The sequence below is a fragment of the Drosophila subobscura genome, chromosome A (assembly GCF_008121235.1).
Source record: "Drosophila subobscura isolate 14011-0131.10 chromosome A, UCBerk_Dsub_1.0, whole genome shotgun sequence".
NCBI classification, from domain to species: domain Eukaryota; kingdom Metazoa; phylum Arthropoda; class Insecta; order Diptera; family Drosophilidae; genus Drosophila; species Drosophila subobscura.
Window position 1 is genome coordinate 4,317,721 of NC_048530.1, and position 11,916 is coordinate 4,329,636.

The window sequence follows — 11,916 nt, forward strand, 5'->3', positions numbered from 1 at the left end:
TGCGTCCAATGGTAACACGACATTCGGATGGCCGGCCGGGAATCGTTTCGAGGATCGCTAGATGCTAAATGGAAAGTTATATCTGGTAAATGGTAAATGGGGAAGTGGAAGTGGCAGAACACTTCTTCAGACTGCGACTTGGATCGGGGCTGGGGCTGGGGCCGGGGCCGGGACTCGGACTGCGACTGCGTTGGCGGCCTTTGGCGACGTTTGACGGTGGCGTTGTCAGCGTTCTGGGCGATTAGTCGCCTCAAAAATAGACCCAGACATGCGGAAGAACGAAGGCGCTCTGGGATGGGTATGGGAATGGGAATGGGGATGGGAATGGGGATTCTTGATGGGACAGACTGTTGCCGTGTGCTCGGTTCGGTTGTCAGGCGACATCTTCATCTCATCGCATCGCATCGCATCGCGTCTCGCCCACTCGCCCACACGCCCATCTCCTCCATTATACTCTCTGTCTCTGTCTCTGTCCGCTGTCTGTTCTGTCTGCCCCGTCCACCTACAAATATTTCCCACTAATCCTACACGAAAAACTATTTCGGTGTTAATAATCTGCTTCCGCAATTCATCGCCTCTCCTCTCTCCTCTCTCCTCTCTCCACTCTCCACTCTCCTCTGCGGTTCCATGGCCAAGCTATGCGATCTGTCCGCCTCTTTCGACGACTATGCCAGGCATCCAAATGACTCTGAGACGCTCCTTCCTAACATTAGGTTCACGGATGGCTGGCGATTGTCATCCGAAGGGAGGGACGTCGCAGTGTTGGGAATTTGGGAGGGAATGCCCCTAGATTTTGGATGGGAAACGAAATCAAGGTGTGCTTGGGGGGTAGTCCATCTCCTTTTAATTTAAATATTTTCCTTTCTGCATATGTACATAAATGTATGTGAATACATACATACATATGTACTTATGTACATTTACATATGTATATACTTTACATACTTTACATACATATTTTTGCATCTCTCTGTCTTTGTCTTTGCCCGCTAGCTGGATCGTGTCGGGGCAATTTTCATGCAGTCATTCCTCATTCATTAAAGCGTCGCACGGAGCCAAGAAAGAAAGAGAGACGGAGACGGAGACGGACGGACGGACAAAGAATGAAGCCGGGAAGAGGATGAAGAAGACGGAGATGAAGATGGAGATGGAGATGGAGATGGAAGACGACAGCGTAAGAGACAGAGGCAGAAACTTTTGGCATGGCATTAACCTGCAGAACTCCTTTCACTTTACATTCTAATTCCAAAAGTTCCAGCAGTCACATACCAAAAGCTTGTTGTGGAAGGTGCTGGGGGAATGGAATCGGACATTCTTCTCTCTTGAGTGGAGTGGGGTGGGGGGTATGGAAAAAACCTGAATGCCTGCTGAATGCTAATGCTAATACTTTGTACCTGGCCAATTCCCCCACGGCGGCCTATGAAATATGCATGCAAAAGCCCCACAAAAAAGACACAAAACAAAAACAAAAACAAAAGCCCAGATAAGAATTCATTCCCAACTACGAATAAAAAAAAAACTATAGCTATCGATCGAGCTGCTTGGAAAAACGCGGCCAAATCGATGGCACAAATTAAATATTTAATTGCCACTGACACTGGTCGGTGTGGAGTGGACTGGACTGGACTGGAGTGATGTGCATTATTAAGTAATTCCTCCAGACAGGCGATGTGCGACATCGCAAAAATATTGTGAGAGTTTGTCTAGAGAGAGCGGCAAATGCCACTCATTGATCATACATTTCTCCTGTTAGGTTAGGTTAGGTTGAGGCGGCTGTCGGGGATTGTCAGAGACCCGACACACTTAGGCCGGTTTCGGCCCATTGTGATACCGCATGTTTCGCTCCCTTCTCTCCCGTGAGACCCTATTTTATCCATTATCCCATCCGGATGCCCTTATGAAGCCTGCGATCCGTCTGGGACTTATTGTAGACATGTCCGAAATGTCATTTAGAAAAGGAGAGCCCAAGTATTGGAGTCTCCTTCTACTGAGAGCCGGGCAGGAGCAGAAAAGGTGTTCCACAGTCTCCTCCTCGTCCTCATCTCTACAGCTTCGACAGAAATCGTTATAAGGGGCTCCCAGCCTGTTTGCATGTGTGCCTATTAGCCAGTGTCCCGTAAGGGAGCGTATGACTGAGCTGCACCTACTCCTACTGAGTTTGCAGAGCTCATCGGTGCGCTTCCTATTTATGTTAGGCCATGTTTGCCGAGTTATGCGACATAGTGGCACAGTTTGCCATCTGTCATTTGTAAGTTTCTTAAAATGTTCTTTTATTCTGAGCTTGCAGGTGGCCATTGGCATACGAATATCCTCCTTATCATTGAGAAGGGGGATTGTTGTTCCAGCTCTGGCCAGCTCATCTGCTATACAGTTGCCTTCAATGTCCTGGTGGCCCGGGACCCATATTAGGCTGATGACGAACTGATAAGCCATCTCGTGAAGAGATTTGCGACAGTTCGCAACTGTGGCCGAGCTTGTCGTTATCGCATTCAATGATTTGATTGCAGCTTGGCTATCACTGTAGATGTTTATGTAAGTCGCTTCAGGGGTTAGTTCCTGAAGACAGCTCAGAGCTTCCTTGATCGCTATGACCTCCGCTTGGAAGACACTGCAGTGATCCGGGAGCCTGAAGGAGTAGCTTATATTCAGCAGTTCGGAGTATATTCCTCCTCCGACCTTGTTGTCAAGCTTTGAGCCATCAGTAAAATTTGAATGGCTTCCTTTGGACCAGGCGGTCCCTCAAGCCAGTCGTTTCTGTGAGGGATGATTGTCTCAAAGGGGTATCTGTATACTCCCTCGGAACGCAGTAGTCCGTTTTGCAGGGACGATGTTGTTTCCATTTAGGATGGATGCATGGCCGGTGCGATGTGACACCCATTGGTCGGAGTCTCTGAGACGGATTGCTGCCATTTCTGCCTGCTCCTTACCTGCAAGGTCAGGGCTCTGCAGGCAAAGTATAGCATTTAGCGCATCCGTTGGCGTTGTGCTCAGAGCTCCACTGATGCTTAGGGCTGCAGTTCGCTGCACCTTGCTTAGTTGTTTTGTGATGGTCCCCTTCGATAGGGCAGTCCACCACACTATGACTCCGTAGAGCAGTATTGGTCTAACTATTGCTAGGTAGATCCATTGGACTATTCTTGGGTTCATGCCCCATTTTAGCCCAATGGCCTTCTTGCAAGTGTAGAGGGCTATCGTAGCCTTCTTCACTCTGTCTTTGATGCTTAGGTTCCAGCTGAGCTTTTTATCAATTACCAACCCTAAGTAACTGGCACTGTCGCTGAAGGAGAGCCTGCATCCGTTTAGTATTGGGGGGTTGAGGGGCGGGATTTTGTATTTGTTTGTAAACAACACAAGTTCCGTTTTAGAGGGATTAATTCCCAGTCCACGCGACTTTGTCCATTCTGACAATCGTGCGAGCTTTGCGGTCATTAGTTCGCAGAGTGTTTGAGGGAATTTTCCCGAGAAGATAATGGCAACGTCGTCCGCGTATGCTACCACCTTACAGCCCTCCCTTCCAAGTCACACAAGATCTTATTGACGGCTATGTTCCATAGAAGGGGAGACAGGACACCGCCTTGCGGGGTGCCTCTGTTGACATACCTTGACTGAGTGGACGATCCCATTGATGATGTCACTGTCCTGCATGTGAGCAATTGATCTATGAGCATCACCAAGTGACGATCCACCCCCAGGTCAGTCAGTGCCTCTGTGATGGCTCCCGGTATGACGTTGTTAAAAGCTCCCTCAATGTCTAGGAAAGCGATTAGGGAGTATTCTTTGACGTGAAGAGATTTCTCTACCGCCGAGATTACTTCATGGAGTGCCGTTTCCGTGGATTTCCCTTTTCGGTAGGCATGTTGAGCGCCTGACAGCCACTGAGGTTTAATGGTTGTCCTCAGCTGCAGCCCGACTAGTCTTTCAAAGGTTTTAAGAAGGAAGGACGATAGACTTATTGGTCTGAAGTCTTTTGGGGTTGTGTGAGAGGGTTTCCCTGCCTTGGGTATAAAGACTATTTTAGCCTTTAGCCAAGCGCGGGGGATTTTTCCCACTGTCAGTATCTTCCTGAAGATACTTTGCAGCCAGTTGATGGCCACGTCCCCGGCTTTTTGTAGCTGAGCCGGAATGACTTGGTCCGGGCCAGGCGATTTGTAGGATTTAAAGCTGTTTACTGCCCAGCTTATATTCCGTTTTGTGAGGATGTGCCCCATCGAGGTTTCCGGGCCTTCACTTGGGGTGTCTGCCGGCTCGATGGTCGTACACCCAGGAAAGTGAGTTTCGAGAAGAATGTGTAGGGAGTCCTCGCTAGAGTTTGTCCACGTACCATCAGTTCTCTTGAGATATCCCACCGAGGGGGATGTTTTGACAGGACCTTGCGTAGCCTTGCGGCTTCTGACGTGTCCTCAATTTCGAGCAAAATTTATGCCAAGAGGCCCTTCTTGCTCTCCTTGTTTTTTTTGTATAGGGCTAGCTTACTTTTGTAATTTTCCCAGTGCGCTACCTCGCTGCTGCTTTTGGCTCTGTTAAAGAGAGTCCTGCAGTCTTTTCGGAGGGTATCTATATGTTTTGACCACCAGGGGGGTTTCTTTTTCCCTCTTGGTTTGGTCGAGGGGCAAGCTGCCATGAAGGCCTTATTGCAAGCTTCCGTGAAATTGTCCACAAGACGATTAAGATCGTCTTGTGTATCCGGGCATTTTGGGGCTAGGGGGGGGAGTAATTCCTCCATTTTTGCGCTATACGTATCCCAGTTGGTTTTTCTTGGGTTTACATAGCTAGTGGGTATGGTGCTTTCGAGCGATAGGGTTGTCTCGATGTACCTGTGGTCGGAGAAGGAGTGGTCCTCTAGGACTCTCCAACTTTTATAGTGTCTAACAGTTTGTGAGATAACAGAGTGAGGTCAATAACCTCTTGGCGGTTTTTTATAATGAAAGTGGGGTCATTACCCCGATTTCCAATAAATAGGTTGGAGTTAAGGATGAAGCTAAAAAGTGACTCACCCCTTACATTTGTATCCGAGCTCCCCCATTGGGTGTGGTGAGCGTTGGCATCGCAGCCTATTAGTAGGCTTGTGTCCGACCTCTCGCTATCGCTGACAATCTTGCGAACGAGGTCACTGGGAGGATCGCTTTCCTCATGAGCCATGTAGGACGACACCAGGTTCAGGCGTGTCCCTTGTAGCTCTAGGCTGGCCTTCTCCTGTTAATAATCATCAATTTGAAGTTTCAAGAAAGGGAACAAACTAGTTCAAAGATATCGATGGAGGGAGGAGTACAAGAACTCAGATAGAGGCAAAGGTGAACAATGGTGAAGAGAAAGAGAGAGTGAGTGAGAGAGTGTCCGAAAGAGAGTTTCCTTATGGTGAAACGGGGAACGTCCCCTTTCACCTTGTAAGTAATTTCACCATGGAGCCAAGCATTGACTAAATAGTGGGATGAAAATAGTGGGTGGTCGGTCAAGACCAATTCCCCTGTGTCGCAGGCAAGGATGGACTGGACAGAGTTCGATATGTTATGACCAAACTCGGGGGGGAAGTGGTATGCCCAGTACCCAGTGTAGCCAGCTCTGGACTGGATCAACTACCTTTCCTGCTGTTAGATAAACCCCCAATGGCTGCCACTCGAGACAATTTCGTGGCAAAAAGCGATTAATCATCTCTTTTAAACAATAGCGAGCGTCGCACACTGGGACACTCGGCCATTTCAGCTTGCAAAAATTAATAAAGATATTTAAGCCACCCATTTTGGGGTTGAAATCCCACTGTGCGTCGTCCGTTTGGTCAATGGCAATAGCCAGCACAAGAGTAAAAACTCAATGTTTTGGGCAGTGTTAGATGAACATAACCGATGTCGATGTCGATGTCGATGACGGGTCATGGGAAATGGTTGGAGCGGTTCCCGGACAAACTACAAAGGCAGCTAGCCTCAATGGTTCTTGTCTAGATTCTGTATTCTGTTGTTCTGCAGAGCTGCTGGAGAGCAGAGCCCCCCACCAGCAAATTCACGTGCCACTTGCTGCTGAAACGTAGGAAGCGTGTGGGGGTTGCTGAAGTTGCTGCTGCCACAAATTTCCCCAATCATTGCCACGAAGTAATAAATCTAAATTTCTCTGCAGACATGGCCAATCGCTGGATGGATCTACACAAATGAAAACTAATCAGCACTGAGGAGAGCGGCGCAGGATATCAAAAGAGCAAAAAGAGCTAAAAGAGCTATGAGATGGATTCAGCTTTCAGCTCCCCGAACAGAGCCCAAGTCGCAGTTCCCTTATCTATAATGCGCCTTCAATGCCAAGACTTAGGCCTAGACACGAACCCCAAACAAAAACAAAAAGCAAAACCAGAGACGGACCAATAGATCTCAGAGACAGACAATGCCCAGCCAATTACCAGCGATAACAAAGATATTTCTGTAACAACCAGTTCTCTCTGCTTCCACTTCCACTTACAGTGTCTCAGTCTCAATTTCAGTTTCAATTTCGGTTTCGTCTGTCAGTCTGTCGAGAAATTAGCACGTAACTTTGCGGCTCTAGCCGCAAAAGCAAAAGGCGACTCAAGTCGTACTCCACCGACCCCACCCCAAATCCATTGGCACTAAGTCATAAAAATAACAATGAACCAAGGCACAAGGCACAAGACACAAGACACGGGGCCCGAAAAATGTACAACTGAGTTGTTGTTGGTTGTCATGCTCATTGAGCACGCTTGAACGCCAGCAGTAGGTGGAGTTGCACTAGGAACTAGTGGAACTGGAACTGAAACTGGGGCTGGGGCTGGGGCTGCTGCTGCTGCTGGTGCTTGTGCTGGCTAAAGTTGGTTGAGGTGAGGTTTCTCGCTCTCTCCCTCACTCCCCCTGGTAGCGATAATTGAGCTTAGGCCGTGCGTGCCCATACTTACCAGCGATTTGTTGACATTAGGTCTTACAATTGATGAGTTCTTATTGTCAGCGGCTGGCTAGCGGATGCCAGTCATGAGTTGGGGCTGGGGTTGGGGTTGGGGATGGTGATCGTTGATCGGGGATCGGGTTACGGCGGCGGTTGGTTGGGGGCAACGGTTCGTGGTGACTTTGAGCAAAAGACAAGGGCGTGGCAAATTGGAATCAATGCAGAAATATTTCGAATTGGACTTACTTACCTTTGAAAGCGTTTTCGAGTATCTAAATATTCCTTCTTTGCCCTCCCGCTCGCCGCCTCCCTTTAGAATATTGTTAAATAAACAGACGGGCAGCAATTATTGAGTTGGGGTTTTTATTGTTTACCAGAGTGAGTCCGGAATAAATTTGCTAGTATTTAAAGTAGGTTTTTGTGGGCTGTGAATTTCGGTGGTAATTTGCAATCAATGGAAATAGGGGGAAATTTGGATTTCAGTTTGGGTTTCAGTTTGACTCGCCGGCGATGGCCATGGTGGCGAGGAAGAAGAATCCCGACCAGCTGACGCAGGCCACGTGCTTGCCACTGCCCTCGGCCATGTTGTCCTCGCAGAAGTTGGCCCCGAACTTGGCCATGAAGGCCAGGAATGCCATGCCGCCCATGGGCCAGCTGCTCTCGTTGAGTGCCAAGAAGACCAGCGACGTCACGTTGCCCAGCACGGTCAGGGTCTTGAGCGTGTCGCGTGCGTTGCCGACCTCGTCGCTGTCCTTTGCCCAGCCGATGAGCGCACTGACCGCCAGTGGCACAATGAACAGTCCGTGGCCGAGCGCAATGTTGTTGCTGTCGGAGCCCAGGAACAGCTCCACGTTGACCAGCGGCAGCGGCACAATCTCCATCAGGGCCGTGGTGGCCTCCTTTGCTCTCTTCGCGTTCTCATCGCCCGAGACACAGGCGACCATGCCCAGCAGTCCATGGCAGAAGCCCACCACACAGGCCGCGAAGGCATACGGATGGTCCTGTGGCCCAAGCGTGCAGCAGCCAAGTCCAGTGGCGCCACACAGCAGCAGATTCATCACACCAGACGCAGCGCCATTGTCCGACATCTTTGCTGGCGAATTAGTCTCCAAACTGACTCCAAATCAATGAACTTGCTGGTTCCCCCTGCTCTGAATGCGAACTGCAATTCGCTTAACTCTTTATCGTTCAATCAGGCTCATTGGTTGCTCACCTTACAGTTTGCTGCTTGCTGAATTGTTTGCCACACAAAGTAGAAATATTTTAAAGCGGAAATAATTTGTGTTTTCTAGAGCATCTGTCGACCGAAACGTTGAACGAGTTGTAGTGTTGTGCCTGGCACTGGATGGAGCCCCTGCCCGACAGCACGAACACAGTGACAGGCAGAGTCAAGGCCTGCTGGAAGCAAAGCCAAATGGGAAACGCCTTGACAGCGCAGCTTCCAGGAGGAGATTCACTGGATTCAGCTCCAAGTCTCGTTCCAATCGAATCCTAGCCACCACTGCCATATCCAGACAAATGTCAGCTGCTAGTCCTTCGGTTTGTTAGTCTTCCAGGTGAGATATTCCGAGACGAGTCAAAAATATATTTACATCTATAAAATTTAATCTCACAACTCGGCTGCCGCGAGCTGGATGTTTTCTGGCTAATACGTGCTGGGATGGCGAGCTACCACTTCCAGATGATGGCCGCATTTGGTGAGCAAGATGTGGTGGAGCAGGAACGGGAACGGGAACGGGAGCAACGTGTGTGTTGGATATGCTTTGCCAGCGAAGACGAGAACCGCCGGGCTGTGTGGGTGCAGCCGTGCCAGTGCCGCGGCGCCACCAAGTGGGTGCACCAGAGCTGCCTCTATCGCTGGATCGACGAGAAGCAGAAGGGCAACATGCGGCGCATTGTCACCTGCCAGCAGTGCCTGACGGAGTACATGATTGTCTATCCATCGATGGGCCCGCTGGCCGCTGGCCTCGAACTCACCTACGGCATGGTCCGCCGCAGCAGCCCCTTTGTGGTGGGTTGCCTCTTCCTTGGCGCCATCTACTGGTCGGCCATGTCATTTGGGGCCACAACTGTGGTCCAGCTCATGGGCAGTCCGCGTGGCTTCTCGCTCATTGCAAACGCAGACACGCTGGCCTTGGCCGCCGGTCTGCCCCTTGTGCCAGTGGCACTCCTCTTCTCACGATTCATTCGCTGGGAGGACACCGTGCTGCATCTCATTCGCAGCCGCCACAATATCTTTCGCAAGGTGCCGATCCTCAGTTTGCTGTACAGAACCACCTCCGAATCGGAGGACGCATCGCTCGATGGAGACATCTATTCCAACTTCTCGAGCCCGTGCCACGCACGAGTCATTTCCGGCGCCCTTATGCTCCCCACCCTCGCCACACTCGCCGGTGGCATCTTCTTCCCGAGTGTGGGCGACACCCTGAATCGCAACCTGCTCGGCGGCGCCACCTACATTGCCGCCAAGGGCCTTCTCAACATCTATCTGCGCCAGAAGCTCTTTCTGCGCAGTCGCCGCCGTCTCGTGTTCGACTACACCGAAGAGAATGTTCGCGTCTCCAGCGGCAACGAGCCCGATGGCACGCATCGGCCACAGAATCGCCAGAATGCAGGATTCGACTACGATTCCGACTCCACCGATGAGGACAACTGGCAAACTGACAGCGACTCCGAGGCGGACATGGACTGATTTCGCATTGTACTTATACCACGGCTCGGGGCGCTCATCGGAATTGGCAATGGGAAAAAGATAAAAGTGGGAAAATGTCAAGAGGGAGGGGGCATCTAAATTGTTTTTAATCACAGTAAATCGTTCCTTATTAGTTCTTTAAACATCAATACGTAAATGTTCCCATGTGAAAATCGTTAATAAAACCCCCAAACCGACGATGCCAAAGAACGGAATTATTTCCAACCTAAATTGTTGTTTCTGTGAAAGTTGTAGAATACTTTTGGGGCTGAGTGACTCAGTTCAGTCTTCTTGTACCAAGGCAGCCACTGGCCAATTTTTGTTGCAATAATTAATTGCAATCAATTGCAATGGGTTTACTTAACAGTTGATGGGGTGGGCAGGTCCATCAGCAGGAGTGGCGCTCCTTGCTAGAGGCACGAGCAATGTCCATATTTTTTTTTGCACGATTCATCAAAAATGCCAACGAAAGGGCGACTTGTGGCATACTTTCAGGCAGAAACATATAATCAGAAAGTACCTAAACATGTCGAATGGGGGACCGACGCACGGGACATTTAGCATGGTACATTTTGCACGGTACACTTAACATGGTACATGCTGCATGGTACATTTTGATCGGGACACTTAGAATGGTACATTTCGAATGGTACATTTTGCAAGGGACACTTAACATGGTACATGCTGCATGGTACATTTTGATCGGGACACTTAGAATGGTACATTTCGAATGGTACATTTTGCAAGGGACATTTTCAAATGAAATATTCTTGGGCATCTGTCAGGCATACCGACAGAGCACCAGCAGCACTTCGCATTCAAAAAACTTCCTGCGTTGAGTTTCCTGTCAAAAGCTGACATCCCTTGCTTGATTTACACAAAATGCTTATTATCGAGCTGGCTGCCATTTGCACTCGAATAATAATACACTACAATAATAAATTTACTTAGAAAATAATTGTTAAGCAGGGAACAAAATTCGAAAGATGTCGGAACAAGCGAATCAAGGCCGCAAACGTACTCATGGATCTCCCATCGTGGGGGGGACAAATGCTAAGCGATCCCGTGTTCAGCATACAGAACTGATGGATATGCCGCCAGAGATTCTGGAACGCATCTTCTCCTGGGTTGAATCTCCTCAGAGCTTGATCATAGCATTGCAGGGAATGCAGGACACCAATCAGTACACCGAATACATGATGCATCGTCATCGCTGCTTTGTGTATGCCCATCGCATGCAACGGCGGGAGGGTCCACGAGAGCCCATGATTAGGGCCGCCTTGATGGTAAGTGGGGAGAACACATCGGCACACATCTCACGCATTGAACTGCTCACAGGTCTTGCAAGCGGCCACAGACCACTTTAACCAGTGTGGCTATGAGTCACATTTTGTGTGTAACTTGGCCTCCTTCCATGTGCGGATGTCTGAGTCCACCTCGAACACCATACACATTCATTTGAGGAAGTTCATCTCCGAGTTCCTGCTCAGTGTGGAGAAGCCCTTGGGCAGCCATGAAGGCAGCGCCCTAGCAGACTCCAAGATGGGAGCACAACAGCGTCGCTTCCTCTTGATGCTGACCCTGATCAATCTCCTCAGAGTGAGTAGCTCAGTGGAACAGTGCGAAGAGTCGTTGCGCGCATTGACTCTCTCTCTTTCCTCAGCAATTTCGTTCCTTTACAATCATGAGTTCGGCCATGAGGCTGATGCAGTGGCACCTAAAGATCGAGGTGCAGTCAATATTTTTGCGCGTAGGGTTTCAGCGCGTCACCCTTCGGGGCCTCGAGCACCACATCCATATTTTGGGACTCATTGCGGAGATGCTTCTACATGACCAGCTGAACGATCCTTTCTAGTAAGTCCATGCACAGTCCCCGTGCATTCACCGTTCATCCCCATTCCCCAACAGCTCCTTCAAAACTGTCGACCAATTTACCTATGGCTACGGCCTGAATGTGAGCAAAAAGCTGACCAGTTCCATGGTCTTCAATTTCAGTATCCTGGCACCGCAGAGCACCCTTCTCCTGCTGCAGAAGGCCGTGGCCGGTGAGTTCGATCCGTTGCATGTTGCACACATGACAGCCACTTCGGCATTTAATGTGCGCCTCGTGATGACCAGCAAGAGCAAATACCAGGCATTTAGCGCTACGGACACCATCAGCCTGCTGTTGGCGGCCTGATCGGGGGACTGATCAATCAATTGAAATTAAGAAAGGGAATCCCAATGCACATTTACCTTCCATGCCATTTGCATTGGTTTCCACACTCACATTTTTACTCATCAATCAATCATTAATTGTTTGGCAAATTAGAAGACAATCAATATAGATCTGGGTGTCGTTTGAGTTA

The 11,916-nt window shown here is 49.5% G+C and overlaps 3 protein-coding genes across 3 annotated transcripts; 2 read left to right on the forward strand and 1 right to left on the reverse strand.

The window, feature by feature from the left end:
* Window positions 1–7,222: 7,222 nt before the first annotated feature.
* LOC117898844 lies at window positions 7,223–8,215 on the reverse strand. The gene is made up of 2 exons (XM_034808522.1): window positions 8,090–8,215; window positions 7,223–8,038 (listed from the first exon to the last, which is right to left on the reverse strand). The coding sequence occupies exon 2, from the start codon at window positions 7,962–7,964 to the stop codon at window positions 7,368–7,370; it is 597 nt and encodes a 198-aa protein (XP_034664413.1). The 5' UTR covers window positions 7,965–8,038; window positions 8,090–8,215; the 3' UTR covers window positions 7,223–7,367.
* A 252-nt stretch (window positions 8,216–8,467) lies between these two features.
* LOC117898826 (E3 ubiquitin-protein ligase MARCHF5) lies at window positions 8,468–9,736 on the forward strand. The gene has a single exon (XM_034808496.1). The coding sequence runs from the start codon at window positions 8,537–8,539 to the stop codon at window positions 9,566–9,568; it is 1,032 nt and encodes a 343-aa protein (XP_034664387.1). The 5' UTR covers window positions 8,468–8,536; the 3' UTR covers window positions 9,569–9,736.
* A 748-nt stretch (window positions 9,737–10,484) lies between these two features.
* Window positions 10,485–11,867, forward strand: LOC117898835. The gene is made up of 4 exons (XM_034808511.1): window positions 10,485–10,854; window positions 10,907–11,167; window positions 11,232–11,422; window positions 11,477–11,867. Exons 1-4 carry the CDS (start codon window positions 10,555–10,557, stop codon window positions 11,745–11,747), a joined length of 1,023 nt encoding a protein of 340 aa, XP_034664402.1. The 5' UTR covers window positions 10,485–10,554; the 3' UTR covers window positions 11,748–11,867.
* The last annotated feature ends 49 nt before the right edge of the window (window positions 11,868–11,916 follow it).

Coding starts and splice junctions, on each gene's coding strand:
- LOC117898826 (XM_034808496.1), top strand. CDS start 8,537: ATGGCGAGCTACCACTTCCAGATGATGGCCGCATTTGGTGAGCAAGAT.
- LOC117898844 (XM_034808522.1), bottom strand. CDS start 7,964: ATGTCGGACAATGGCGCTGCGTCTGGTGTGATGAATCTGCTGCTGTGT.
- LOC117898835 (XM_034808511.1), top strand. CDS start 10,555: ATGTCGGAACAAGCGAATCAAGGCCGCAAACGTACTCATGGATCTCCC. Junction 10,855..10,906: donor TGATTAGGGCCGCCTTGATG/GTAAGTGGGGAG, acceptor AACTGCTCACAG/GTCTTGCAAGCGGCCACAGA. Junction 11,423..11,476: donor CAGCTGAACGATCCTTTCTA/GTAAGTCCATGC, acceptor ATTCCCCAACAG/CTCCTTCAAAACTGTCGACC.